The sequence below is a fragment of the Panthera leo genome, chromosome C2 (genome assembly GCF_018350215.1).
Source record: "Panthera leo isolate Ple1 chromosome C2, P.leo_Ple1_pat1.1, whole genome shotgun sequence".
Taxonomy (NCBI): domain Eukaryota; kingdom Metazoa; phylum Chordata; class Mammalia; order Carnivora; family Felidae; genus Panthera; species Panthera leo.
In genome coordinates, this window is record NC_056687.1 from 87,773,631 (window position 1) to 87,800,011 (window position 26,381).

The 26,381-nt window shown below is 39.0% G+C and overlaps 1 protein-coding gene across 1 annotated transcript in view; it reads right to left on the bottom strand.

Annotated features, from left to right (window-relative positions):
* Positions 1-5,580: 5,580 nt before the first annotated feature.
* KCNMB2 (potassium calcium-activated channel subfamily M regulatory beta subunit 2) overlaps positions 5,581-26,381 on the bottom strand; it is a 54,335-nt gene continuing 33,534 nt past the window's right edge. The window contains exons 3-5 of the mRNA XM_042903031.1: positions 22,767-22,937; positions 20,186-20,381; positions 5,581-5,865 (exon numbers count right to left, since the gene is read on the bottom strand). Coding sequence (XP_042758965.1) covers positions 5,581-5,865; positions 20,186-20,381; positions 22,767-22,937 — 652 coding nt within the window. The remainder of the gene's footprint in view (positions 5,866-20,185; positions 20,382-22,766; positions 22,938-26,381) is intronic.

A 26,381-nucleotide genomic window follows, 5' to 3' on the forward strand; every position in this document is an offset into this window, starting at 1 on the left:
ATGAATAGCAATAGTTTTTTTAATTAGATTTTCGAATTCCCAATCTCCTTTCCCCGTGGCGTATCATCCTCTCCCTTTTAAGTTAATTTGTTTCCTAGCTTCCCTCTTCTTGCCCTATCAGTTGTTTCTAAGGGAACCTTGTGTCCTTTGCTGAAACCAAAGTATCCCCACATCTCTCATTGAATGAAAATCAGAAATTTCTTTTTCTTTTAAATTTTATTAATAACTGGGGGAGTGATAGAAAAATTGCAAAGTAAATTCTGAGTACTAGTTCTTTTTTACTCTTTCAGTCCCATGAGTTTTTCTCATGTCTGCAGTGCTCTTTCTCCTTCACCCAAAATCTCTGTTGGTAGAAGCACTTGGTCCAGGTTGCCGGTAGTGGATATCTGTTGTTTTTGCTTGCCTGGCACCCCTTCTTCTCTTCTTTCACATGTCCATTTTCCTTCGGGAGTTACTTGACCCCACCCAGTGGGCTGCTCCGTAGTGACTGGGGTGGGTCAGTAGTGGCCAAGTGATACAGAGAGAGCTGGCAGTTTGGAGGACTGAGCGGAGTTCTGGCTTAGTCTCCTCCTGCAGTTATAGACATGAGGAATTTTGTCACCATGGGGCCATCTTTGCTGGTGTATGAAGATTAAGAACACAACCAACAGAAAAAAAAAAGCTAGGAGAAAGAGAGAGAGAGAGAGAAACAGAGAGATACAGGGAGAGGGAGGGAGGGAGGGAGAAAGAGAGAGAGAGGGAGATGGAGAGACAGAGATATTTTTATGAAGGGAAGTTGTGATTTCTACCCAAAGCAATTTCTGGTACTGCTAACAGTGCTAATAGGGGATGAAATTGTGTAGATGACCTTGAGCCTTCTCCATGTCCTGATATCACACTATGTTGGTAACAAGTCACATTACAACTTGCAAGGGCTTGGGGATTACATTTGTTTTGGAAGAAGCTGGCTAAAGAACAGTTCTGGAAGCCCTAATTAGGTGATTATATTGAGAGAACAACTTTTCTTCCTACCTAAATGAAGCAGTTAATTCATAAAGTCACTGCTGGAGTTCACAGATTGACATTTCCTTCCAGTTCCTTGGCCTTGCACTGGAGAATGGTACTTTAGCCAAGGCGAATCCATGGCATAATTATAGTAGTGTCTTGTTAGGAACATATCTATGCTCCTAAGTAATCTGGTTACTTAGATAACTTAGTCTGGTGTCAGAGTTGAATAAGAACATAATGTAGAATTTCAGACAGTGAAATTACTTGAGAGATGGTGCAGGATTAAAATTCACATGGGCATCAGAGGGTTAAGCTAGCTCATCATTTATGAATGTGTAGGTTCTAATAGGTATATTATTAACCTTTTAAAGTTGATGTCATTTATAAATTTTCATTTATGTCATAATCCTGGCTGAATGTGTGATTTTCCATGGTTTTGTATTCTAAACAAATGAAAATTGCTCTTTCCCCAATCCCTCCTCCATTTTTTAATAAAATCGCACTAATAGGGTAAGTTAGTGACACAGGAGTACTGATCTGATTTTGTGTGAATTTAGTGGGTAGATATTATAGGGAGGCAGATTTCAAACTGGTATCAGGAAAACTTTCCAGCATTGTCTTATTAATTGGTAAGCTATCCCACTGCTGGCAGGATTCAAGTAGTAACTATCCCTATCACTAGATGATCCCTGTGAAGGATGTTGTAGAAGCGATTTAGGCATTGCTGTGAGTTCTGGGCAAAACGACATTTTTGAGCAATTCTAGCTCTAAGAGACTATGTACTACTAGTGGTTATATGATTAATACTATTAATACTACTTCTACATTTTGCTATTAATAGTAATAATTGCCACTTGGTAAGCATCTATTATATGCTATATACAGTGCTACGCATTTTACATATATACCCCAGGTCAACCTCATATGAACCCTCTGTAGATATTATGCACACAGATGTGAATTAGAGACCTAACTGTTCTCTCTCTCTCTCTACTTTTTCATATACATTGTCTTGACCCCTTCTGGTTAATTACAAACTCATTCTTAGGAGAGAAGGCAGTGTTGTATACTTGTATTATTCCTTACAGTTGCTGCCATTATGGAAAGGTGGAACAGATTCACCTAAAAAGTTGTCTGCTTAGTTCTGTTGTGCACATCACCCTGACAGGTTCTTCAGGAGAGTCCTGAAACTTTGTTCCTTGAGTCAAACTTCTCACATGGTACATACATTGGAGTGGTTACCGCAGAACTGTGAGGTTGTTCTTACTGAATGTTTTACATAGAGAAAGGGAAAAAAAGTAGAAGTTGGGAAGAAGAGGAACAATGTCCAACCTTTAATCACCTCCTTTTCCTCATCAGGACAAAAATTCCCTTGCTTGCTGGAGCATTGTTTGCTTCAGTATTTTGGCAGGGGAGGGGAGGAAATTTAATTGTGCTTGTGAATGACAAATTATCGCTTTAAAATTATTGTTTTAACTCACTTGCATCAATTGCTCATATTATTTTGCTGTCCTAACAGATCTCTCTGTTAATGTCAATGATTACAGTGCCAAGATGTTTTACCCACTGAAATGTGATGTTTATGGCTTGACATACTGAAAATAATATTTGTTATATAAATGCCACGCATAATCACTTTTTTTGGTTATTTACAGCAATGAGAAAAGAGTAATGTGCTGGAACCCTAAATGTCACGTGGCCTATATAAGAGGTATTTTATGATTGCCTACACCATCATTATGATCAGTCAGCACTTCATCAGTGGCTTTCTGTAGAAAGCCATATTTTTTATTATGGCTATTTGCATGCAATCATTGGTATATTTACCATTTTCTGGGTTTTAATATCATTACAACTCAGGGAATTTGAAATCAATAAAGTTTTAGATGGGATATGCCAATTGGCTAATGAAAGTGATTTGGAAGCATAGGTATTCTGTAAGGGATATCATCTTTGTTGAATAATGTGGAGACTCAGAGCTCTGCTTCTGGGAGGTGTAAATAAAGTTTTGGGCCCTAAAGAAGGGACATGTGGCTTATGGGGAATATTAGCAGGGAGGCCGTTTTTAATCCATGGACAAATATGTGTAGGTTCTATTTGAGGATCAGTTCTGTGCTATGAAGGTTGGAGAATGGTATTCATCCTTCCTTCCATACACCTAGGATGAAATGTTAATGTTATAAGGGGACTCAGTGATCAGCTGGCCACACATTCTAATCTTATAATTAAAGAAGTCAAGAGACTAATTGAGAAGCCTGAAGTCATCTAGTCACCATGTCTTGAAAGACATCTTTGCCTTCCAGCTCAGTGGTCTTCTTTACCTTTTACCCCTATAATCCTTTCCCAACTTTAGCATTCCTCAGTGTTATCAACAATACTCCAAAGCCATGGAAATGGGGGAGAAGGTACAGGCTGGGTATTTTCTCAGCTCTCTGCCATTTGAGTATCTGTGTAACCTTCGGGAAGTTACTTAACACCTCTAAGCCTCAACATTCTCTTCTATAGAATGGGAAAATAATAATGCTCCCTCCAATAGGATTGTAATAAAGATTAAATTAGCTAACCCATGCAAAGCATTTAAGATATTATTATTATTCCCAGTTCATTCTCCTTTAATAATGAGCATTTAATTGTGGATACATTTAAATTACTTGAAGGGGCCGTTGTTTTACTGGAACTTAGAGGGCACTAGTTAACTTCTTTTTGGTGTCTTTATTTTGAGATTTCTTCATTCTTCTCTGAAACATTAGTTGGGAATTTTTAATTACAAGTCCGAGAAAAAAAAAAAAGTCATCTTTGGATTACTTGAAGGGAAGCTCAAGAAATATTGAAGATTATAAATTTTTAGCTCCACGATTTTTCTATCATCTTCAGAATTATGTTTTTAGAGTAAGAGTCGAATTTTCCATCATATTTTCCAAATATTCATAATATTGCTTGAAAGTTTTATGTGTTTGGATGTCAAAGGGACTTTCATTATAATCTCTTTAAATGCTGTAAATGTAGTGAATCATAGGTTTTTGGACCGCCATGGGCTTGTCAGCTTAGAACAGAACGCAAGAGGTATTCAAATCTTGCTGATGTCATGGATTTTTGTTTAAATTTTAATTACACATTTGAAGTCCTGATTATACCCTAAGGATTTATGTGCTTATGGAAAGTCAAACTATGAATTACAGTATTACAGGATATTTTCCACTTCATCAGATTAGTTTCACTATTCATTCCACAAATATGTTTTGTAAAATTTTCCAATTTGTAGAAAACTTTGATACTACATTACAAAAGGGTACTTAAATATAGATGAGAAAGATAGATGTATGTCTTTCCCTTTTGATATTGATGTTAAATAAAAGATGGAATGTTTTTGTTTAAAATCAGTCCCTCATTCCACCCCGCCCCCCTCAACACAATAAGTAAATGGCATTGTGAACAAAGTCTTCCTTTAGAGCTGTTACTCATTTTAAGTGTGTGTTAGGAAAAAAGTCTACTCTGTGTATAAAATCTAGCAAAAAATAAGAGAATTGTAAATAGAAAAATAAAACATGTAGAGGAGACAAATATTCTGTGCACATAGTTTTAAAATCCCAATGGGGAACACTTGTCAGAAAGAGAGACTACATACTCGTTAAGTTAAACATAAATTCCCAAAGAGTAACATTGCAATATGTTAATTTGCCACAGTAGATTTACCCACTGAAATCAGTCTACCAGTCTTGGCCAGCAAGTAGGATCTTAATTTTACCATCTAACAGTTGACTTGAAATAGAATAAAGATTTTCACATAAATATCTTAGTGACATAGACTTTCGTGGATTGCAGTGGTGCACCTACTCAACATTCAGTCAATTCACAGGTAATGAAACTCTTTGTAAGTGTTATCTCCTCACACAGTAGCAGGGTCTTAAATGGAAAAGGGCTCTGTTCATTTTCTATTTAAATCACAGGAAGAGATTATAGAATCAGTTGATGAAAACAGCTTATTTTTGGAAATCAGTTAAAAAATCTGAAGTTATGAATAGAAAATAATAAAAGAGAAATAACTGTCTGGGTTTTCTCCCTTCTTTACAGTGATATGGTAGAAATATAAGGAAAATGCTTAACATCCTTTAGTTAGGAAATCTGGTCCCTTCACTTGCTACAGGGCTCAGTTTTGAGTAAGAAAAGAAAGAACATTTTTGGCTGCAGCTTTAGTAAACAATGAATGATGAAAAATATTGCAGAAATGTCTTCAAGAGATCTGACAATTGAGAACACAGACCTTATCGTGTTGATATTGTCTACATTCCTCCACAAAGCTTGGCAAATGAATAACTGAGCCCTGTTTTGGCGGAACGAGAGAAGGAAGTACTAGTTCCAGCATCAAAACAAGATAATGAAAACAACCAACCAACACAAAACAGTTATTTCTTCTCCTGAATAATAAAGACATCATGTTTGCATATAGAACAGCTTTTGCATTATTGCTCTACATATAAGAATATATTAAGGAACTCATAACAGACTGCACATTACAAACTTAAGGTTCTTTGGTGAAGAATGAAAGAAAACAGTATTTGAGCTTTAAAGAAAATGATCTCATCCCTTTTGCTTTTATCTATTGATCCGTTGGATCCTCTCACAGAGCAGGGAGAGGTACTGTGTGAGTTTCACCATGGCTACAATCACCACGCCCCCAGCCATCATACATGTTGGCCAGAACAGTGAATGGAACAGCACGTTGGAACTGTAGAGTTTGGTGAGGATGACGCTCTTCTGGTTTCCTTCTGGGTCGGAATAGCAGGAGAAGTGTTGATACTTCCTGAAGTTTTCCATGACAACATTCACCAGGGACATGGATTCTTCAAAATTTTTTCCACACTTAGGTATATAGGAGCACTGTGGAAAATGAGATAAACTGTCACCAGAAGATACTTTCTTTGTGTATTTATGTATGTCTGGTTCTGGGAGGGGATGGGATATTGAGGTCAGCTTAATGAGCTGTGAAATAATCATGATGGTTTTTCTTCTTGTATTCAAACCAGTGTCTCCAGAAACCCTAAGATCTCACACAGTAATGAAGACAATGTTTTTGGGTATCTGACCCACATGGACCTAAATAGTTCACCCATGTATAGTTTGATTATTGATTAGAATTGGATGACTCCAATGGATTCTTTTCACCGTAGCATGGTGAGTTTTAATTATTCCCTACTGAACACACTTTTCCATGGAATCAGAATGTCAATTTCTGTCTTTTGTCTATCCACGGCTGTCCATATAATATCAAAAGCTACCAGTTCTCTCAGGGAAAGTAGTTTATTCTCTTTTTGCTTGGCTTACTTTATTCAGCCAAGTCACCTTGGTCACCTTGCTATAGTAGCCAAGGAAATAGCTATACCTCTGGTGAGTTGCTGAAAAAGAATCCTGGAAAGGGTAGAGATACTGACTAGTTAAAGAGCCGTGATGAATTGTTCATGCTCAGTGAGCATGATAGCATGACAAAGCAACTTTTTCCATAAGCCAGGGAAAAATAAAACAGAACCAAATGAGTTTTCTCTTCAAGCAGCGCTCATCTGAAAATTTACACTATATTTCCTTTGAACTTTTCCCCTCTCTTATCTTTACTGTTGTATCTCTTCTACATGTCTCTCCTTTCCTCCTACATACTTATATTCTTGGATTGCTTTCTTTGTGTCTCTTTTTCTTCCCTGCCTTGCCCTGACTCCTCACCTCACTTTATATTTTCTGCTCTGTTCCCTCTGCCTGTCCTTTCTTTCTCTTCCCCACTTCTCTATGTACAGATGGAATTAAAGAACTTTGAGTTTTTATTATTTATTGCATATACTTTGGAACCATTTTTTCCTAATTTAAAAAGCAGTCTTCAAGGAGATGAAATCTCTGTGCCCCTTTTCCCTTGGCCTGTCAATGGGCAGTGACAAAACTGATTTTTTAAAAAGTTAGGAAAAAAGTGATTGAAAGAAATCTATTCAAACCCCCTCCTGCCTTCCCACCCCAGCCACCCTTACAGACAAAACTCACAGGGATCTGCACTAGGCCCTAACTCTTTGTTTTTCTAGATCCCAGGGCATTACATTCTTAGAAAATCGACCCCGACTACAAAACATGTTTTTCTCTAGCCTGACCACAACACACATCCCAGATGAGCCCCAGTCAGAACCCCTTGAGAAACCTGCCCCCTCTTGCTCCACTGGCCACGAGTTGACCCCGGCCCCACATTCTCCCCAGAGGATAGCTGCAACCCTTTCACATCCTTCAAAACACCTTAAAAGGCCCAGCCTAACAGAAATGTGGGCTGGCCTCTCTCCTCCCTTGAAGAGTAAATAAACTCTTGTCTTGCTTGTTGCTTCACTCCGTGCAATTCTTTGCCACCTGTGTCACTGGCCACCCTAACAGTGATTTAAGTCACTTTCCAGGGAGATGTGTGAGTCCTTAGCTAACTCTTTCCCCTCTTTATCATAATTGCCTTTCAACAGGAAAAAAAAATCCCTGCCTTATTGTTATACACATTATCAAATGATTAATTTAACTGATTTTTCTGAATTGAATTGGTTTGTGACAAGATCACTGCTAATCTATATAATGTTTTGGTGTAAATTAGACAGCTGTGTCCCCTCTTTGGAACACTATTATTTTTCTGTCAAAAAATTGTCCTAATACACTTATTTTATGAAAAAGCCTCACATATTTTACTGCTATTGCCAACTTACAAGTTGTGCTTACAAATATTCACATCTATGACTTTTTACAGTGTGACTGGTATCCCAAAGGTTGTGCAGTGCATAACTCACACAACTGTATGTGGAGACACAAAATGAGGTGCGGTATTGTTGACCTTTAAGGTACATTCTGGAATTCCAGAACAATTAGGCCTGTAGATTTCACAGGAAAAAAAAATATAAAAAAGAAATGGAATGGGTTTCGCTAATGGAGTATGTTTGGATTACTCTTTTTCCCTTATTTTGTTTACAGTGCTGTAATCATTGGATTCTTTGACTATAAACAGCAGGAAGAGTCTTACTTAGTTAAGAATGGAGATGGAGTATGCTGGTATTAATCGTAAACCAGGCTTAAAGTAATGTTCTCATAGCAGGCCTGGTTGACACCTTCCCATGTAATCAGCTAAGAATAAATGTGAGTACACTCACAATATGAGTACAGCAGAGAGCTGGCACTAGAACAACATTAAGGGTCTGAAAGTAGCTCCAAAAAAGCAGAATTTCTCAGTGAGTTACAAGTTAGTACAAAATTAGCCTATGACTCCATGAAACAAATTTTCTACCAGTTGGATGCCTTTTGAATCAAAAGAGTTTAAGGCAGGATGGAGATACCTACCTTTGTTATTTTTTTTCTTCTTCAAAGCTGCCTCATGTCTTTATAGCTTTAAAAAATGTTTTCTGAAGCAAAGCATTAAAGACATCACAGACAAGCCATTTGTAGTTGAATTTGAACAGAGCCAATTTAGATCATAAATGCATCAGGCTTCTGTATATTTTTGTGCCAAGACAGTTTATAGTAGTGGTTTCAGTGGTTAACAGTACCAAATTATTGAAATGATCTCAGTAAAATTGGCATTCCATTAAAATGGAGTTTTTCTTATGCTCTTGTGAATTGATCTGGCTTAAAAAAATTTTTTTTTTAAGAAACATTTGTCAGTCAAATAACAATAATTCTGTCACTAGGTAAGATTCTTTCAAGTAAAATGAGATGTAAAGTATTAAAAAGTTTTTTTAAAATTTATTTTGAGACAGAGAGAGAGAGAGAGAGAGAGAGAGAGAGAACGAGCAGGGGAGGGGCACAGGGAGAGGGAGAGAGAGAATCCCAAGCAGACTCCATGCTGTCAGCACAGAGCCTGATGCAGGGCTTGATCCCACGAACTATGAGACCATGACCTGAGGCAAAATTAAGAGTTAGATGCTTAGCCGACAGAGCCACCCAGGCGTCCTGATATAAAGTACTTTTGAGACTGTCTAGGAAGGATCTAGTACAGGTTTACTATTCCTTATTAAAGTTTCAAACTATCAGGGTCTCATATACGTTTGGAATGGCCAGATAAGGCATGTTCTATAGAGATTGGACTGACTCTGCCAGTGTCAATCATTCATTTACTTTTATTATTGATGAATCCTTCTTTTGTCATGACCAATGCATGTGGTAGCATAATGAGCTCAAGCTGTGTTCAGGAGATCTGGTTACTGTGTTTCTATAGGCAATTTACTTGGCTCCTCAGAATCAACTTCTTTATCTGTACAAAGGGGTTAACAGAGCCTTCCGGGCAGGCTTTGTGTGAAGAGCAAATGATGAATATGCCTAAAGCCTCAATACATTTTCATTTATGTACTTTCTTATTGGAATATCACATTGTCCACATGATCTTCTAAAGTCTTCAACCAAGTGCCGCATACTAAACTACGAAACTTCTAAGAAGGGCAAAATTATTAGTTATGTGGTTTTCACAGGGGGAGTGCCGTTCAATGGCTTTTATGTTATGGTCCTTGCTTTTGTGTCCCAGGAGAGTTGACATTATGCTGAATCCTACACTAGGATTCTAGGTTTCTGTCTCTATGGCTCAAACTTAGCCATGTGTACATTCCTGAGGCTGGTGTGAATTTGGGGTGAATGTTTAATGATCTTATGATTTTATCACATGCTTGGAGGATCATTTTCTGTGTTTGGTTTAAAATACGCAGAATGCATTTCAGCATATGGAAACTTTACTAAGTGATCTATGTTTATTTGGAAAATATAATGTGGATTGAAAAGATAAAAATCCCAGCATTTTAGATCATTTCTTTTTTTAGTGGGAGGGGTGGGTTAGGAAAGATTTAACTTTTAGACTCTGCATGATATATATGATAAAGGAACATATGAGTTATAATTTTATACACACAACACACTTAAGTACTAATAAAAATATGGTAATTTTTTTACCATGGCCTTGAGTCATTCTTTCTTTTGTGTTTTAACATATGAATATATAAACCTTTCAAGCCTCTGAGATGCTCATTCAGTGGAAGACATAGTCTCACATACCTGTTCTCAATCCTGAGTTTTGTTAACAAATCTTATTGCTTTCCCAAATCCCTTAAATTCTCTTTGGTATTGAAAACCATCAAGCTGGCTCAGGGGTATGGCCTTTCCTCTCTTAGCTGAAGAAACCTGGGTCCTGACAACTTGTCTTGTGGCCCTTACATGGCAATGAAGACCCAGCATTGCATATTTTCTACAATTCTTTGAAAAGTGGCTGAAAATTCGCTTTTATTAACCTCACTTCCAGAATCTTTGATATCACTGGAGTTATTTTTATTCTGATGATGGACAGAAGTTTTGAGGAACTATCTGTTGGGCTTTGCTTAGACATGCTTTGCTAAGCATGTATAAAGTAAATAGTGACAGGCCTTCACCCTAAACATAAAAGGTGTGGGGAGAAGTGGGGGGCAGTGGGAAGGGGATGGTTTGGCTGAGTAACCTCACTGGCCAGTCTCTCTTTTTTATATTGGTAGGAAAGGGGCTATCAAGGGGCCTCAAGGGAAGGGTTTGTTCTTCATTTGTTCTTTTACAAAAAGAGAAGAGTTTTATTTCAGAGAGTGGTTAGAAGTTTAATGAAATCCAATCAATGTTGAATGTCTCTAATGTGCCTGATGGCATGCTAGACACAGGCATCAAAAACGTAAATAATAGGGGCACCTTGGTGGCTCAGTTAGTTGAGCATCCAACTTTGGCTCAGGTTATGATCTCATGATTCATAAGTTTGAACCCTGCATTGCTCTCTGTGCTGATAGCTCAGAGCCTGGAACCTAGCCTGCTTCAGATTCTGTGTCTCCCTTTCTCTGCCCTGCCCCCGCCCCCATCCTCTCCTTCCTGCTTGTTTTCTCTCTCTCTCTCAAAAATAAGTAAACATTAAAAAAACATAAATAACACAAGGCAGATCATTAGAAAGAAACAGGAAGAGGTTATAAAGCAAGGATGGGGTGATAACAGTGGGACCAGGAATGAAGCTAATGAGGTTTTCAGTAAAGATATATCCTCCATGGGGTGGACCACGAATTTGCTCTCAGAACTTGTTAGTAGCCAGGGCATCCTAAGCCCACCATGGCCATGAGATAAAAACATAAAGATTGCTAATGTGAAACATAGATATTCTTGGTTCTAGAGTCAGATGGAATTGTTTCTCATGTCCTCAAACAACGAATGTCCTGCATGTGGTGATGAAGCTGGTCCACTGTGTGACATGCCAGGGTTTGTGTTCTGTGCTGGAGAAGAAGAAAGGATCCGCATGTTGAGAGAATATAGAGATCACCTGCTGGAAGCCCTGGGTTACTCCAGTCCACAAGTGTATTTTAAACTTTTGAGTTTTTTGGATATAAGTGATGGACAAAAGAGATGAGAGAGAGAGTCAGTCGGGATGTTTTCTTTCCCTTTTGAGACTTCTTGTTCCTTATCGTGGCTTCTAAAAAAAAGTGAATCCCAAAAAATCCCACAGAATCTACTGTCTGCTTGATCTTGGCAAGTGGGACTGTTTGAATTGTTTGCAAGAGGAAAGGAAAACAGCATTCACACTCTGCTATGCGCTAATGTTCCTTTCAGTATCGAGACACAGGTCCCTCCGGAGAGAAGTGTTCCTTTCTTGTGTTTCCCAGAGCTGCCACGCTGTTACGGCATTTCTGCCTGATTTGAAGTAGAGAAGAAGCTAAAAGGACCCAGGAAGTCTACTAACTAAATACAAGCCACCTGAAGTCTTGAGATTAGTCAATACCCAAGATGGCTAAACCACAGAGGCATCCCCCTTCCCAGTTCACAGTGTATCCAGTTAGGATTAGAGTAAGTCAGACACGTCCTCTGACCTTGCCCTTTGACATGATCTTCTTTCTCAGCAGTTGGAAAGGAATAGATTATGTCTCCATGCTTTTCTTCTTGATGCTTAGTTCAGGGTCCTTTTGGGCACATTCTTTCATTTCTGCACAAAGGTGCCCTGGGATGTCCCAGAATTCAGTTTTGGCAAGAAGTGACTAAACTTTGTCAATCATAAAAGCATTTCTGAATCTCTGGTCCATAGGTAGCTTCAGCAAAATCTCCTAGATATCCTTCAATTTAAAGTGCTAATTATGGGGATTTCATACGTCACATTTCCAGGCATGTCTTCTGCCCCCTTTCAGGGTTCACTTCTATCTGTTTAGTATCTATTCTTGGAAACTGGTGATGAATACACAGCCCTGACCTTCCCCATGGATCACAGATAATTCTACTCTGGGTGCGATGACCTTTTGCTTCTAAGCAGCTCTTGGGATATGATGGAATGGCATGGATTCTCACCTGTACACTAAAACGTATTATCAGAGGATAAATATTTCATAGAATTAGATTTTTCGTCCTCTCAAGGGGATGCTCTCATGTTTTCCTCTTTAACAGTAGGATGAGATGAAGAGACTTCGAGTTTTATTCAGACCTAATTAGTGAATGTGTGACTTTAGGAAAATTATTTCATTTTCTGAGCTCAGTTCCATTACTGCAAAAAGTGAAGATAATAGTGGTACCTAAAATGTGGGGTTGCTGCTGTAATTAAGTAAGTTCAGGGGCGCTTGGGTGGCTCAGTCGGTTAAGCATCCGACTTCGGCTCAGGTCATGATCTCGCGGTCTGTGAGCTCGAGCCCTGCGTCGGGCTCTGTGCTGACAGCTCAGAGCCTGGAGCCTGTTTCAGATTCCGTGTCTCCCTCTCTCTCTGGCCCTCCCCCGTTAATGCTCTGTCTCTCTCTGTCTCAAAAATAAAATAAACGTTAAAAAAAAATAAGTGAGTTCATGTAAAATATTTAATATGATACAGTGCCTGGAACATTGTAAACTCTTGATAAAATCTGACTGTTGTTTTAGGAGTATGGTTTTAGTCAGGATTAAATGAGATGATCTTTGTAAAGTTCTTAGCATAGTGCTAGGGACACTATACATGGCAGACATTTGACAAATATCAGATTCTTTTCTTTCCTGTCTAGATTTTCAACTTCACTTGTACCCTTTTACCCTTCTTCCCTTTTACCCTTACCCTACCAATACAATGTAGAGGACTTTAGTGCTTCCAAACTTTGCTTAGGATTTTGGGATCTTACAGCATCTACATTCAAAGTTACATAAAGTCTTGTTCTGCCACTGTCTGGAGACATTTTTAGTTGTCACAATTGGAGAGGGGAGGATGCTAGACATCTAGGGGGCAGAGACCAGGTATCCTACATTGAACAGGACAGAAGCCACCCTCACAGAATGACAAAGAACTATCCCCTGCGCCCCCACATCCCCAAATATCGACAGTGCTGAGGTTGAGAAATCCCTGTCTAGATACGTATATTCTCTGCATTTTGTAAACCCCAAAAGCTTCAAAATGACAAAGTGAGGGACAATGGTGAGTTTGGAGTTGCAAATAATTGATTAGTTTATAGAACTTATTACATCAATAATAGCTGTCTTCCCTATGACAATTGTACATAAAATATAATATAATATGGTACTATCCCACATAACCAAAGAATGGATGTGATATTGCGATTTATAATAAGAAATAAATATTTGTTCTTTGTCCCTGTTTCTGGAACAGAGCTCCTAAAACCCTTGGAATTTCCTAAGTGATAAGAGCTATAAAGGTGTCTTTTGTTAGATTAATAAGGTGACTTTGGGACCACACTTACGGATTGGGGCTGGCTGCCAGGAGAACCACCTATGTGATTAGACTATTAGAATGTTCAGTCTTACCCCCCTGACCTCCTGGGAGAAGGGCTGGAGAGTGAATCAACTGCCAATGGCTGATGGATTAATTAATCATGCCTATATAATGAAGCCTCCATAAAAACCCAAAGGACAGGGTTAGGAGAGCTTCCGGGTTGATGAACGCATGGAGATTTGGGGAGAATGGCATGCTTGGAGCAGCTCTGTGCCCTTCCCCATACTTTGCCCTATATGTCTCTTGCATCTGGATGTTCCTGAGTTCTATAATTTTAAAACAACCTGGGAATCGAATAAGCAAAATGTGTCTCTGCATCTGTGAGCTACTCTAGCAAATTAATTGAACTTAAGGAAGGGGTTGCTGGAATCTCTGACAACCTGGGCTTGTGACTGGCATCTGAACTCGAGGTGGGGGCAGTCTTTTGGAACAGGCTCTTAATGTAAGGAATCTAATGCTATCTCTGGGTAGATAGTGTCAGATTTGAGTTGAATTGTAGGACACTCAGCTGGTTTTGGAGGATTACTTGATGGTGTGGGAAACACCATCTCTTCCCGCCCCACACACATTGGCATTGAGTTCAGAACCCCTTTAATGGATACGTTTTCTTGTTTTATACCAAATTTCATTTTAAATCCACTCTCAAACTACAGAGTCATGTTTTGAGAATCCCTGGTGGGCAGAATAGGTTTTAAACTTCCAAAGGAGATCAGCATTGAGGAATTTAACAACCATAGTGAATTAATCATCAGCCACTGTTTGTGATTCCTCTGACAGCCTTGCGGCCTTGAGAGGCAGGGGCCCTTGAGCCCACTTGCCGCAAACAGGAACAGTCAGCCAATTGCTCTACAAGAGCATGCCAGCTTATCAGCTTAAGCAGCTCCAACTGTAATATTGACAAGAGGCTGGGCACTGGGTTTAAAGGCTTAAAAAAAAAAAAGAATATATGAGAGATTGAAAATTTAAAAATAAAATTCTTTTGGATATTTTCTACAAAGATACAGACAGCCTGACTGATATCCTTTTGCCTCCTGTTTTCTCAGATCAAACATGGTCAGTGGTGACTTATGTATCTCAATAAAACAATACCCATTTCTTGGCAACTCTGGGGCAGACTGTAAGCTTGTGGGAGGGTAATAGGAAGGAGAGCTCCACATAGAGAATATTTTTATGTTTTCTATAGGAATATCCTGAATACTCCCCATGTTGCATGAAGAGTGGTTTAATGACCTTCTGATGTGGAGGTAACTGTATTTTCAATATATATACTTGTTTTTTTTTCTAAATGTTTATTAATTTTTGAGAGAGAGACAGAGACAGAGACAGAGTGCGAGCAGGGGAGAGGCAGAAAGAGAGGGAGACATAGAATCTGAAGCAGGCTCCAGGCTCTGAGTTGTTAGCAGAGAGCCCTACACGGGGTTTGAACTCACAAATTGCGACATCATGACCTGAGTCAAAGTCGGATGCTTAATTGATTGACTTAACTCAAGTGCCCCCCAAATATGCTTCTGATTAAAGGCAGAGGACAGCTGTCCAGAGCGTGAAGAGCTGTGGGGCCAGAAGGGTGAGCCACCTTTGGTGCCACCTTTCCCTTGGGAGTATGTGCTGATTCTAGAAGGGGACTGAAAGCCTAGAAAGCTTAACAGAATTTTTGACAGCCTTGCAGAGGTAGGGGCAGGAACCATCATTGAAGATCTATCAGGTAGGGGCCCCAATGACCCCCCCCCCCCATTCACTGTATTGGGACCTTGAAGGGACTGCATTCTAGGAATAATGGCAACCTGAAGTATATCTCCAAAGGGACTTCAATTCAGACTTGTATATCTCAGTTTATGAAGTCAGAATGACATGATCACGTACAGAAACAAATAGAAATACTATTTGGAAAAGATGACATCATGACATCATCCCAGGCTTAAAATTATTTTTATAAATAATTTTGCAAATGTGACACCTGATAAGAAATAACTAGATATTACAAGACAAACATGAAAACATACAAGAGAAGAAAAGAAAATAACACATTAGTGTCTCTGGATATTGAAGTCATGAAGATAAACTTTAAAATAACTATAATTTTACTTTTAATGTTGAAGGATTTAAAAGACAAGCATGAGATATTTCATAAAACTAGAAATGATAAAACAGACTCAAATGGATATTCCCAAAATGAAAAATACAATACGAGAAACTAAGAACCCAATGGGTAGGTTTAACAGTAGGTTTGTCAAAGCTGAGGAATGAATTACAAATTAGAAGATAGGTCAGTATTGGGGATGAAGCACTGAGAGATTAAACAGAGGATAGCTACAAAAAAGAGAGATATGGCCAGTATGAGTGCCAAAAGGAGAAACAGGAGCGAATCAAAGTAGAGAATATTTGATGAAATACTGACTGAGAACTTTCTGAAATTGAGGAAAAACATCAAGGAACCGCAAAAGAAGCCCTGGGAAGCAGTAAGCAGGCTAAATAAAAATAAATGCACTCTCTGCCACTTAAGAGTTAAACTATACAAAACCAAATAAAATGATCTGTAAAATAAACCAAGATTAGCTTCAAAGAAGCAGCAATTAGACTGAGAGTTGATTTCTAAATAGTAATAAAGCTTACCAGAAGACAATGGAATGTTTCTGATGTGCAGAAACAAAATAACAGCCAAGTTCAGATTTTAGGCTCAGTGAATGTATCCTTCAAGAATAAAAATGAAATAAAAATATTTTCAAACAAATGAAAGCTGAGATAATGCTTTAGAGCAGATACTGCACTAAGCAAATACTGAAGAGTATTCTTTATGTAGTAGAAAAATGATCCTAGATGGAAAAACAGAGATAAAGGAAGGAATGAATGATAATAAAAATAGAGAATCATGAGGACACATCTAAATGAATATCTACCACCTACAAAAACAATAATAATGTCTGCATGAATTTAAAGTGTATATAGAAGGGGTGCCTGGGTGGCTCAGTCGGTTGAGTGTCTGACTTCGGCTCAGGTCATGATCTCATGGTATGTGAGTTCGAGCCCCATGTCGGGCTCTGTGCTGACAGCGCAGAGCCTGGAGCCTGTTTTGGATTCTGTGTCTCCCTCTCTCTCTGCTCCTCCCCCGCTTGTGCTCTCTCTCTCACTCTCAAAAATAAATAAACATTAAGAAAAAAAAAGTATATATAGAATAAAATAATAATACATACCTTGGGAAGATAGTAAGTAGGAGTTAAGATGTTTTAATGTCCTTAGTCAATATCACAAGTTGTAATCTGTAGGCTAAATCCTAAAAGAATACTAATACAAAAGATAACATCCAAGAAAAAAAGGGGGGGATGAGATTATAAAATAATCCAGTGAGGAAAATGTGGTCTTTTCATAAATTGACTTGGGCAAATGGCTATCCACATGAGAAAAAAAGAGAAACCCAGAAACCAGGCTGGAGGGAAGGTGGGTGGGGGATGGTTCTAAATGGGTGATAGGCATTAAGGAGGGCACTTGTGATGAGTACTTGGTGTTACATGTAAGTGATGAATCACTAAATTCTACTCCTGAAACCAATACTATACTCTATGCTAACCAACTTGAATTTAAATAAAGTCTTGGGAAGCCAGGGGGTGAGGGTGTGTGGGGAGTGGCGGGTGTGGTGGTGGGAGGTGGTGGCTGGAGGGTGGGGGGGTGTGGGGTGGGGGCAGTGGAAAGAAACCACTTTCATAAAAATCAATTCCAGGCAGATCATATTCTAAATATGAAAGGAGAAATAATGACATTTCTCAAAGATAATTTAGGAGAGTGAGTTCATGAACTCAGGATAGGTAAAGACTCTTAAACAGGACAAAAAAATACCAGAAAAACAAAACAAACCAAAAAAACCTCCCCAAAACCCAAACACCAAAACAACAACCACCACAACAGCAAAAACAGACTGACAAAAAAATTTGTCTATTCTGAAATTAGAAAGCTCTTTCATTCAAAGACATCATGAAGAAATTGAAAAGGCCACAGAATGAGAGAAGTTATTTACAATGCATGTAACCAACAGAGGTTCATATCTAGTTATAGAGAATTCCTACAATGAATATGAAGAAGAAATAATCTGATAGAAAAATGGACAAGGGACTTCAACAGACATTGTACAAAAGAGAACATCCAAATGGCCAATAAATAAATGAAAAGGAATGTGACAATATTAGTCATCAGAATCCCAAAGAAATATCAGTACATTAGCTAAAGTTAAAATTGCAGATGATAGCGATGTCAGTAAGGATTTGAAACAATAAAAACTCTCATATCTTTAGAGTTGGTGGGAGTGTAGCTGGGCAGGCACTTTGGAAAACCATTTGATATTATCTACTAAACTTTCAGATGTGTGTACCCTCTGATCTAGATATTTCATTCCCAGGTTTATATCTGCCAGAAATGTGCATGCTTGTGCACCAAGAGACATATACAAGAATATTCATGGCAGAATTATTTGTAATAGCCCCAAACTGTACAGGACTCAAAATGTCCATCAGCAGTAGAATGGATAAATAAAGTGGCATGGTCATACAGTGGGATATGATATGTAATGGAAATGAATGAATGGTCACCAAGTGGAATGGCTCTAACAAACCTAAGTATAATGTGAAAGAAGTCAGACACAAAGGGAAATATTCTGTATAATTCCATTTATATCAGGTTTAAAAACCAGGCAAAACTAAAAGATAATGTTTAAGGATATAGGCTTAGGTGATAACACTACAAAGAAAAATTTAAAAAAGTAATTACCATATTGTCAGGATGGTTGTTATCTTTGGCAAGAGACAGCCTATTATTGAGAGGGTACGTGAGGGGTATTTTTGCGGTGCAGGAAATGTTTTATTTCTTTACCCTTGTGGTGGTCTCTGTGATGAATACTTGAGCTGCACTCTTTGATTTCTTGCGTGTTTCTGTATGTTATAATCCACGGTTAAAAACAAGGTAATGGGGCAAATAAACCAAACAATGACCTAGTATCATGCTGACAACAGACAGATACTGGTCCTAAATTTTTAACTGAGACTTTCTATGGTAGGTTCACTCCCTGTTTATAGCCTAAATAATGAATTCACAGGGCTGTAGTGATAAAATGTCAAAATGAGGAAAGGGAAATTTGTCCTACTTTTTGATGCCTCTTCAACTTTGGCCAATTTCCAGTTCCACAGAGATCTGAGAGTTTTATAGGCATTTGCCATTACAGGTCAGTTTTGATTTAAAGATCTGACTTGAGGGAAGATCTTGAAAAACAAACACTTGTGCAAGAGCCAAGCTTTATGTATTTGCAGAACAGGGTTAGGATTGGTATTACTTGTAGCTGCCACAAACGAAAGGAAATCAGAGCAGACATTTTCAAACGATGGTCTCTGAAATATTCATTATGTTCAGTCCTCAGAGATATCTGCAAGGATTCTTTCAAGTTATTGTGGCCAAAATGCAAGGTGGATTTTCTTCCTTTGTGTCCATATAACACAAAACAGGTCCGATGTTCTAGTGTCTAATTTCCAAACTACTGCATTTTTTTCAATACATATAACCTGTATCATTTAGGTGCTGATAATTGTGATGGAAATAAAAGTTTTTACAGAAACAGTACGGTTCATGAGGCTTGTATCCTAGTAATGAGAGCCAGTTATCCTACTGGAGAGTGACATCAGGTGGTCTTGGCATATCTAAATTGCTACCATAAATCCTATACTCAATATATTTAACTTAACATTGATAATAGCAGGTTGGTCCTGCTGACACGTTACTCATCATCTCAGACCTTAGAAATGCAAGTGTTCTGTACAGCTTTCACACAATACACTTTTGTTGTCCATCTACCTTGTGGAGTTGAATATATCGGCTCTAGAAAATTCAGCCTCTCTGAACTTAGTGCATATGAGAAGAGAAACACAGACACACACACCGTGACCATGGATTGAAGGTCTCCCCTGTGCCAAGGACCATGGTCTGCTGCACACTTTACATACACAGCTCTGATTCTCCAAATGACTTTGCAAGATGGCCATTGTTGTTTCTCCTTTTAGAGAAAAGGAAGCTGAAGCTCCGAGGGATTAAGTTATGTCCCTGTGGCAATCAAAAGGCAGTTTTACCCTAGTGCTCTCAGGTATATGACGAATACCTCTTTTTTGTTTTTTTGTTTTTTTGTTTTTGTTTTGGCTTGTACCACTTGGACTAAGCTGCATGTTTGCTTTGAACGACCTAGTCTATTTGTGTAGAAATGATAGGATGTTTACTCTCCTAGATGAAAGTAAAGGGTAAATCCACACTACCACAAAATGGGGGAATGATCTGTCCACAGCATGCACAGAAAATAAATGTCTCCCAGGCAAGAGTCAAATAGTTCTGTGAATGGATGAGGCAGGGCCCGCTTTCCAGTGGTATTTTCCTTTGAAATGCCTGCATGGGAGGACTTCAGAGGGCTGAGTGCAGGAGCTCTGTGAGGGTGACCGAAATGCAGTGTGTGTGTGTGTGCCAAGCTCCTACCTTCTGATTGATTTTCATGGTCTCTTCGGTGTGGTAGAGAAGGAGCTTTTCACCAGAAGAAGTCAGGTTAACGTACACCTGGAGGCAGGGGTACTGAGAGAGTTTCCAGCAGTCTGGACCACAGCTGAAGGAGCAGTTAAATGTTTCTGTGATGGACGCATTCACCAAGGTGCATTGAGACTCCTCAGTCCACACGCTACAGAGAGAGGGGAGAATAAACACAGGCCCAGACACTAAGGGCGAGGAAGGCATAATCAGAGGGGATCATCTGTTAGCTCCTTAACCTGAAGAATCCAAATCTATCGTACAATCTATTTGTTATAGTTTATGCCTTTGAATTGAGCAGCCTTAGGCAAGGTACAATATAAAGATGGATAAACTGCCTGGCACCTGAAAACTTCCAGTGACTTCTATCAGATGTACTATAATATCCAATGCTTGATTTAAGTTAGATTTTTACTTTTTTATCAAATTCGCTGGTAAGCATAAGGCATCTTTTATATCACACTTGTAGTCACCCTGCATTCCTATCTTGTCAGCCGTCACACCCCAGTCCTCACCTCTGCAGTGTCTGCCTAGTTTGTAGGTAGCAGAGGTGTAAGAGAGAAGCGGAGGGAAGATGGCAGAGGGTGGGCGGACTTGACATCTAACTTGATAGATACGAGGTCAGTGATACATTTCTTTGTATGGTCTTTCTAATAAGGGAGAAAAGATAACTCCACCCTTTATTGTACCAAAACCGATCACTTGTAGCATCTGTCTTCACCCTAACTGGTGTTTTGTATACATTTCCAAAACTTTATAGGTTGGGTATTGAATTTTTTTAAGGTGAGTTTACTGAGAGTCAGAGAAATCAGGAAACATTCAAGGGCACACAGCTAGTAAAGCGATGGAAATGGCGATTCTACCCAGTCCGGCATTTCTCTAAGGCCCAGGCTTATTCCGTGGTACTGCGCTGACACCCTTTGAACACAGTGGAAGAGAGGCCCTTCCATGGAGATAATGGGTTCATGTCAGTGCCCTGGGAACCTCTATTAGAAAGATCAAAAAAGAAAAAGTAAACAAACCTCCAGCTGCCCATTGGCCAGTTTTCCTTCTAAAATACATGTAATTTTATGATCAAGGGTAACATTTGTGATTAAGAAGAGACACACAAGCAATCAAAGTTTTGCCTCTGGGTATAAGCTGATTACCATTGTGATTGGAAAACAGCACATTTTCTTCACAGATGAATACTCTTTCTTTTTGCTGGACATGTGTTGACTTCCCTTTTCATGTCCAGCTTTATGCTGGAGGCAGGTTACTGGCCCTGACCCCCTCTGGCGTGGCAAATTGTATTTTCCTAGGATATGGATGGTCAGATTTTGCTTATACAAAGGGGAAAAAAAAGTCTTAGATGGTTCTAAGCACAGATGTGAAGATCTGAAAGCGGTTTTGGAAACAGTGAACACTCAGGCCTGAGGCATCAGCGCTTTCATTGAGAAGGAGCACAGCTGAAGGCATCAGAGACACAGAGCAGAGCAGCCACAAATGGGAAAGATGATGCCTTAATTTTAGCAAATTACTGTCTTTCAGCTAGATTTTGCTTCTAAAATGAAAGTATTAATTTAGGTGGATAAATGAATGCCACAAAATGGTTTGATTCTCTTTCAGATCGAAATCTCAATTTTTCATTTGAAAGGGCCTCATTCCTTTGAGCCAAACCACAGTGAGACTTTCCCCATTAGTTACAGCAATGCTGGTCTCCCCTGTGCTCAAAGTGTCCAATGTATGGACAACAGTTAGCTAGAGAGGCTGTGGGGATTTATCATGTGGCTTACTCAGGGGGAATACACTTGCTGTCTCAGTATTTAATTGCCTCCCTATCTATTCAGTAAACCTAGGGCAAATATTAAAATGAAAGGAGTTCAAAATCTGCTACTGTTAAAAGTTGATGCATAGCAGTATTTCTCAGCCTTGACAGCACGTTAGGATTGCCTGGGGGAACTTTGAAAGATGTTGGTGACTGGGTCCTACTATATGCCATTAAATCTGACCTTCTGGGAGGATGGGGGAGGGGTGACTGAGCATCAGTATTTTTTAAAGTTTCTCAGGAGGTTTAAATGTGCAGTTGAGAACCACTGACATGTGGGGTGATGAAGAGGGGTGTGGGCTGGAAAAGAATGATGGTGGAGAACAGAGGTGTGAAGAGGCAAGAATAGGGACTCTGGGATTAGTGGGATGGGGGTTTGAATCTTACCTCTGCCATATGCTAGAGTTGTGTGATATCAGGCAAATTAGATTTATCTTGAGCCTCAGTTTTGCCATTCTTATAAGGAGCATATTTGTATCATACTGCCTTTATAACATACGTGTGAGCGTTAAGCAAGTCAAGTATGGGAAGGGAAGTTCCTGCACATAGTAGGTAGTACTATTTTTATCATTATTATCCGGTAGCATTATTAAAAATATTACATGCCAGTCACTGCTAATAGTTATTATTGGGAAAGGAGGTGAGGAAGAGGACTTTAGGGTTGATAAGCAATGGGAGAGGAAGGAGGAGAAGACGAACGACCGTGTCCCAACCACCCAATGGCATTACCTCTGCATGTATGAGCGCAGGAGTGTGATTCCCAGCAGAAAGTACATCATGATGGAGCAGACCATCATGGCCAGTCCCAGGAGAATGGCCCGGTCCTCTCCTGCTTTCAGTGCTGTGACAGTTTTCCTTTTGTCCAGGAGGTCGTGGTCCCTGATTTTTTGGTAAATATTTCTGAGGTTGAAAATAATACAGTCTTACATGAAGTTCACAGTTAATCAGCACACTCCTAGAGAGTGGGTAAGTTTCTGCCCATGCTTTCCTTACTTTTCAGAGGAGCCCTCTAAACCTACCTGAATGCAATTGGATCCCACCATGTGACAACTATCTCCCAACACACACATGCACCAACCTTGAGCCGAAACAAGTCCCCCTTCTTTCCTTGGGGCCCATGTCTGGTTGTAAGCACCTTTTTCCTCCTCTTAAATCTGAAGAAAGAAAGCACTTCCTTCAACTCTTAAAAGAATGCTTTTGGATTTGCCATTTAACCTCCAGCTGATCATTATTGATCGTTTTAAACTCTCTGAATACCTAATGGAACATTAATTCAAATAAATGGCAGTATACCTCAGAAATCTATCAACTTAATACCTTATTTCCCTTCAGTAGTAATAGACAAAAATTATTTTGGTTAACATTTTTCTCAAGTTTAGGGTAGCTTAGGGCGCTGTTGGCTTGAGATTTATAAGCAGTATGAAAATGTGGAGTCGTGACCCAGTCTTTTTTCTCATAGATGTAAACACTTGAGTGAGTTTTGAAAAATGTCAGTCAAGGGCCAGACTGCATAACTTTGACTACTTTTATTAGTATTTTTAAAAAATTTTTACAGCAGAAACATAGAGTAAGAAGGGACATGAGACTGGACCAAACTGGCTCCTGTGTTCAAAATCTGATTTCCCTGCTGACTACCTGTGTGATCAATGCAAGTTCCTCATCCTTTCTGATTCCCAGTTTCCTGCATAGTGGGAATAATGTTTAACTGCATTGTAATGTTTAAGTGAGATGACATAAGTAAATCATCCAAGAGAATGACTGACGTGAAGCATTTAACAAGTGCTCCCACTGGAAAATGGGGTGGGGAGCTATAGTTCCGTGACAGGTGCATCGAAGTATCCTAAAATTGCTACAATCTTCCAAGGAATTTCTAAAGGACAGAATGGCAGGGAAATGAATAATGTAGAAAGCTTATGAGCAGAAGACTGGATTTGAAAGAAGATCTGGAAGAGAAGACAAAAAACAAGAAATTGCTGGGCTGCTGGATGCTTGGAGAGATATGTGAGAAGTGTAGGATTTGGTAAAGCAGGTGACTGGGGAAGGAGCAGCTCAGGACTTCCTTTAGTTTCTATTCTGAGAAGCAAGTTTTGGATTGCAGGAGTCCAGGAGTAGGGGTATTGTTGTTGGCCTTTAGGGTCTTTCAAATAGAAAGCTGAAAATGGAGAAGGAAACTCTTAGAGCTTTTTTTTTTTTTTTTTTTTTTTTTTTTTTTTTTTTAGCTTCAGGCAAAAAAGCCAATATACACAAGAATAACTTCAGATTTTCCTTAAAAATTTTTATCACTAGTCATTCTTGTTGCTTGGAAAAGAAACCAGAGTGAAATCCAGAATGGAACTTTGCAGGGCAAGGAAGAGATGCCTGTTACTTGTACAATTGTGTATATATTCAGGGCTTCTATTTAGGTTTGTGCTCCAGGATGGCCTTACTGATATTGATGGCTGGCATCCTTTTTGGTTGGCTAGTTCATTCTGGACTGGTTGTTAGATATTTTGATTCTCTGTGGAAGTGTGAAAACGTGTATTAGTTTAATATATTTCCAGAAGGTTTTAGGGTAGAGTATTTATTAATTTAGTTATTGGAGTATGAAATTAACCAATTAGCTTATTATTATTTAAAGTTCTTTTCATGAAGTAGTTTATACAAATCTTAATCTTTCCTTAAAGAGTGGGCCCATTGTAGTAGGAGAATCATAGCTAAATAGAAGCCATATTTCTGTGGTCTTGTCCTTCTTGGCTCCCCTCCACCCTCCCTCACTCTGGGCTGCTCATTATCATCATTGCCAGAAGCCCTGAGAGTTCATATCTTTCATTATTCTCCAGTTCCCAAGTCTAGTGCCCCCAGACTAGCTGCTGTGCTTTAGACTTCCATAGACTGTCCACCGCCCACCTCTAAGTTTCTCCATTTGTTTCCTGAGATTTCCTTTGGAAAATATAAGATTTATATAAAAGCTCTTTAAACTTGACTCTTTATTAACTTGATTAAAAAAAAAATCTTTTCCCATTAGCAGCTAAAGCCAATAGTAAGCAGGAAGAAACTGAGTGGCTTCAAAGACCTGTTGTAGAAGCACGTGGGTGGCTCAGTTGGTTAAGCATCTGACTCTTGATTTTGGCTCAGGTCATGATCTCACAGTTTGTGAGTTCGAGCCCCGCATCAGGCTCTGTGGTGCTGGCACCAAAACTGCTTGGGATTCTCTCTCTGCCCCTCCCCTGCTTGTGCTCTCTCTCTCTCTCTCTCTCTCAAAATAAATAAATAAACTTAAAAAATAGACCTGTTGTAAAAGTAATGTGATGTTACTAGGCTATTATTTATCAAAATGTATTTAATTCTGATGGCTGCCTTTACAATTTGCATTTCCTGCAGAGGGAAGCCAGCAAAGAGAAAACAGTAGTCTGACGGTTCCAGAGGATTAGGCTGTTACTCCACATCACTTATGTCAGCCCATATCTGTGAAAGATGCAGTGTAATCAGTCAGTTATGTCACCAGAACAAGAAGCATATAAAAGTGATTCAAATGAGTAATTTAAAAACAAATCACAGTTTGGAAATGGGTGACAAATGATCTTCATATGCTTTGGAATTTCTAAAGATGGAAAATGGTTGGTTTCCACACAGGCCAAAGGTATTTGGGAAATTAGGATATTACTCAGTCAAAAGAAAGTGGATGAGTCGAGTGGGACATACTCATGAAATTTATCAGTAAATTATTATTGAATTCATGGATAAATTAAGGAATGAACAATTTGGAAAAACAAGGAATTCAGTTTAAGTCCACAAATTTATCTCAAGTGCTGGAAGTCTCTATTTCCTGGGGATATGGCCCCTGCCCAAGAAAGGCATGAAAATAAATATCAACAAATAGTGAATTCAATGATGGAGCGATTCACAGAGTGAGTACAGAAGGGAAGTAAGTTCTCTAGCCTGGAGGGAGCAGGACAGGAAGCAATAGGCGTTAAGGTTAGGGAAGGCTTCCTGGAGGTAATGTCTTAAGCAGAATCTTCAAGATTGAATCAGAGTTAACCAAATAAGACACGGACTCTAGGGTATTTCAAACAGAAGGAATCACATGAAGGAAGGGATGAAGATTTGGAACTGCAAGGCGACTGTCAAAAACTACAAGCATTTTACTATTACATGAATGTGGGACAGGGGATATGGGGCAGGTGAGTTTGGAAAGGCACTAGGTCATGAAGTGTTTTGTAAATCCTTCTAAAGATCTTGGCCTTTGTCCTGTAGTTAACGGGAAGCAGTCAAAGAGTGACATAATCAAAATTGAGTTTCAGAATGATCACTTTGGCTACAGTGTGGAGATTAGATTAGAAATAGAACAAAACAAATCAGAAAGAA